General features: G+C 36.7%; 1 protein-coding gene across 1 annotated transcript; it reads right to left on the bottom strand.

Annotated features, from left to right (window-relative positions):
• Window positions 1–358: 358 nt before the first annotated feature.
• On the bottom strand, window positions 359–3380 carry LOC111693007 (chondroitin sulfate N-acetylgalactosaminyltransferase 2-like). The gene is made up of 2 exons (XM_023457145.1): window positions 3297–3380; window positions 359–638 (listed from the first exon to the last, which is right to left on the bottom strand). Exons 1-2 carry the CDS (start codon window positions 3378–3380, stop codon window positions 426–428), a joined length of 297 nt encoding a protein of 98 aa, XP_023312913.1. The 3' UTR covers window positions 359–425.
• Between the last annotated feature and the right edge of the window lie 596 nt (window positions 3381–3976).

Genomic DNA, 3976 nt, shown 5'->3' with positions numbered 1-3976 from the left:
CAAATAAACAAATCAAATTTTGTTGATAAGTGATAAAAAATTGTTGATCATTCTTTGTAAAGCATTTGGTGCGTTTTGTAGTCCAAAAGGCATTCAAAGAAATTCGTAGTGTCTGTGTTCTTTATTAAAGAATTGATTCGAGTGCAATTTCAATCTAGATCTAATGTAATAAAATAACAGCCATCGAAATGTTTAAAATATTGGAAAGAAACATTTTCGAGGCATCCTTATCGGATAGAATGTTATTATGGAGGTAGAGAAGTTACCAATTCACTCTAAAACATGGTCTGTTCCAAAAACACGCAGTACGCTTTTTGAAACCCAAATACATAGCACCTTTATTAACAGTTTCGGTATTCACAAGCGGTGTCAAATTGTCCAATTACTTGAAACTCATACGGTTCTAAAAATAAAACTCACTAATCTTAGGTGGGAAGTTTGTTCTTTTTCGGGGAAGTTTTCAGCGATTTCAGGTTATGCGAAGGGTACTTGGCGGGGCTACTGTTTGCGGCTATGTCGTCTCTGAAAGCGAGGAAGCCCAGCTGGGCGTGCGAAGCTTCGTTCAGGGCCCTGGACCTGATGCACGCCCTGTACTGGTCGGCTGACAGTTTTTGCCCTCCGAGATTGCCGGAGCACACCTGGAAAAAATAAATTGAATAAAAAATTAATGCTAACAAGTAAATTTAAATATCCACGTTGAATCCAACTTTCATCTGGCCGGTGAAGGACTGATGCGCAGTGGCTATATGTCGGAACAGCTCGGATATCGTTTTTCTTCATTTGATTACATTTTTAAACTTAATCGGGTCTTCAGCTTTTTTTCTTTTACTGCTGTTTAAGCAGATTGACAATTCATATCCGCTGATGCTGAGGTTGTGCGGCATCGTAAGCGAAATTTCTTATCTAATTTGAGATTCGGCGACTTGAAAAGGAGGATCTAATTTACAATTATACGCAGAGCCGGGATTATCAGATTAGGTGCAAAGGAACACAATTGATGAAGTTTTAAAATATCAGATCGATCCCCTTTGGCAGTTTCTCGTTAAGAAGATATCTGTTTGTGACTTTTTGCTTTGGGTATAACTGAAAGTGTAAGAACTTGTTAAAATATTTATTTTGGACGAATTTGTCAAGAACTAATTACTTATATCAACACTGTCGAGCAAAGATATCTGAAGTGACACCTCATAAAGGGTATCTGAGCGAACGCCTGTGGAAGGAGGAAATTGATTTCCTCGCCTCGAAGAAAAGGCGTCTCGTGGAAATTTCGCTTTTAGGCCGGTCTATTTTGGTTACGAAAGATAGACAAAAAAATCTAGTGTTATATTAACATTGTCTTTAATTTAATATGAAGTGATTATTTACAAGATAATCAAGGTAAATGTTATACCTTTTTTTGGGCGCCATATTGGATTTTCACGTTTTTGAATTGAGCGTATTTTTCTGACAACGATGATATGTTTGTTATGTGTAGATATTAGATTCTCTTTTATGCAATTTTATTCAACCAAAAAGTGACACAACCGATGCCTTTTTGTAATTGCACTCTTTACATTATAAAACTGTATATATAAGTATTTGCATAATAGTATGAAACAAAAAGGAGCACGACAAATACGGAAATCACAAGCGCATGTCTAAAATTGTCGAAGTTTTCAATAGATACTATTTTTACTAATGGTGAAGCATCAACTACTTCACATTTTAGTAATCTCAATATCCACGTCATTGTAGAATAACATACATGTCTGTCTCTAATCTAAAGCTTCGCATCGATCAATTTATTCGATACGTATCTAGTGACACCCTAATGCCTGCCCTGTTGGCCTGGCGTGCTGGTGAACAATCCAGGTTTTTTCCTGAGGGTCGTTTGTTAATATCTAGTTTTGTTTCATGCGAAAATTACATTTATCTGTTCCCACTATAATAAATAGACTATTTAATACAGTGTTTTTAAGGAGGTAAGTGGATTTTACCGTAGAAGTGGAAGTTGCTACGGACAACGGGAGGTAAGTGAGGTAACTTACCTCCCTAGGGAAAAAAGCGATTTCGAGTTATAAATGATGAAAACTACATTTTATTAATTATTATGAATTAATATTTATAGAAATTGTACAGGTATTACATTTAGTAACATTTTTATAAAATTTGGATAATTATTCCCCTGGAGTTGAATTCCCCTGTTGGCTATTTAATTTTTGTTACTTAAACTGTCAGCAATATAACTTTCTGCAATTGTGGCTGATTCCCACCCACCATGTCTCTTGATTGCAAATACATCAACTCCTGTATTAGCCAGTAACGTTGCCGATGTTCTTCGCAATGAATGGCCTGTATACGTTTCAGGATGTTCTAGTTTGAAAAACTGTGCAATCTTATTAGGAATCATAGAAAGGGTATTCCTGCCGACTGGTTGGTTGTTGCATCTACCTGCTTGATAGCGCATTAAAAAAGCGTGAAATTTCAGCTGAACGAGAAAATCGTTGACTTGTTCTCTTGTACAAACGTTTGACTTTTTAAGTGTATAGCCGTCATTCTTGCGTTTGAAAAATGCTCTCAGCTTGAGGTGTTTTGATATATCCACGTTCTCCTCTATGAAAATAGTTGACTAAATCATTCACTCCACAAACTCGCCGGTGACTTTAAAGTTCTTGACTTCTCCATGAAATATGCTAGCAGTGACATTTCAGAAACACCAGTATTTTTGCTCTGGCACCATTCTTTGAAATTTCTATATGCCCGTCCGTAGCGCACTTTCCACTTCTCGGGCAATAAAATCATAAAGAACTGTGGGAGCAGATAAAATGTTATACATCACGCAGCGGTTAAGTATAATTTACCAGTCTCGGACTCTCGCTCCGCTCGGGCGCAAAATTGTCCTCGACTGGTAAAACTTACCTCCTTTATGGTGTAAATAACAATAACTATTCATTTTTGAAACATGAAACATTTAAAATCTTTAACCATATTAGAATTGAAAATTGTTCGATGGTGGGTCGTTACCAAATTTTTCTTTTACTTCTTCTTACATAGAGACATGTAGAATTTGAACAAAAACTAACCACTATCGTTGGAATTGTCGCTACGTCGTTTCTACGTAGAATTTTTCCTCTGTTTCTAATTCCTCCCCTTCTATGTTTGCTCATCAATAAGACAACCGACCTATTTCCTGTTACACACTATCAGTTTATATAATAAATAGCACGGAACGGAAGAAACAACGGAGATACGACAGGGAGAATCCGGAATATAACGCAAGGCGACCCTTATCTGGAGTGATATTTCAAATTACTAACCTTGGGATGCCATATGTGAAATATTCCTGGGTCTGTTGCTCTTATGACCTTCATGCTGCTCCGGACGTATTTCCTGTAGAGCATTACATCTTCGCCACCCCAGCCCACTATGTCTTCGTCAAAGCCCCGGACCTTTAGGAAGTCAGACCTGCAACAAATCGTAATTTTGTTTTGTGTTTTAAATCGTATTCGGCATTTTTTGTAAGGATTCGTCGAGTCGATTACATTGATGGATTTTGAGACTATTTGGCTGTAAATGCAGAAATATAATATATACTGGGTGAGTCATAATTAGGTGTAAAAATATTGACAGCAACTTTTTTTATAATCCAAACTTTTTTTTATTTCCAGAACTGCTGAATGCATTGTTTTGAAATTTGATGTAGTAAATGTCACTATCATTTGCTATTCTCCTGCGAGGTACCAGCAGAATACTAAAAGTCAGAGACGTGCAATCAGCAGTATGGTTTAAGATTATATTATTAAAATGTTTCAATGTGTTTTAAAAATGCGGAAGATAAAAATCGAATTCCTAAAATCAAGTAGCCGTACTTTGATAACCAAACAAAAGCATTTGCTGTCACTAACTAACGAGCGTTCAAATAAAAACGTGGTCGAAGTTGGCTCTGACACGTTGGACGTAGGGAGTAGCTTATAGCGACCAACTTAACCTCATTTCT

Source organism: Anoplophora glabripennis, unplaced genomic scaffold (assembly GCF_000390285.2).
Source record: "Anoplophora glabripennis isolate ALB-LARVAE unplaced genomic scaffold, Agla_2.0 scaffold6375, whole genome shotgun sequence".
Lineage (NCBI taxonomy): Eukaryota > Metazoa > Arthropoda > Insecta > Coleoptera > Cerambycidae > Anoplophora > Anoplophora glabripennis.
Note: the sequence above shows the minus strand (reverse complement) of the source record. Positions and strands in the feature narration are given on the sequence as shown.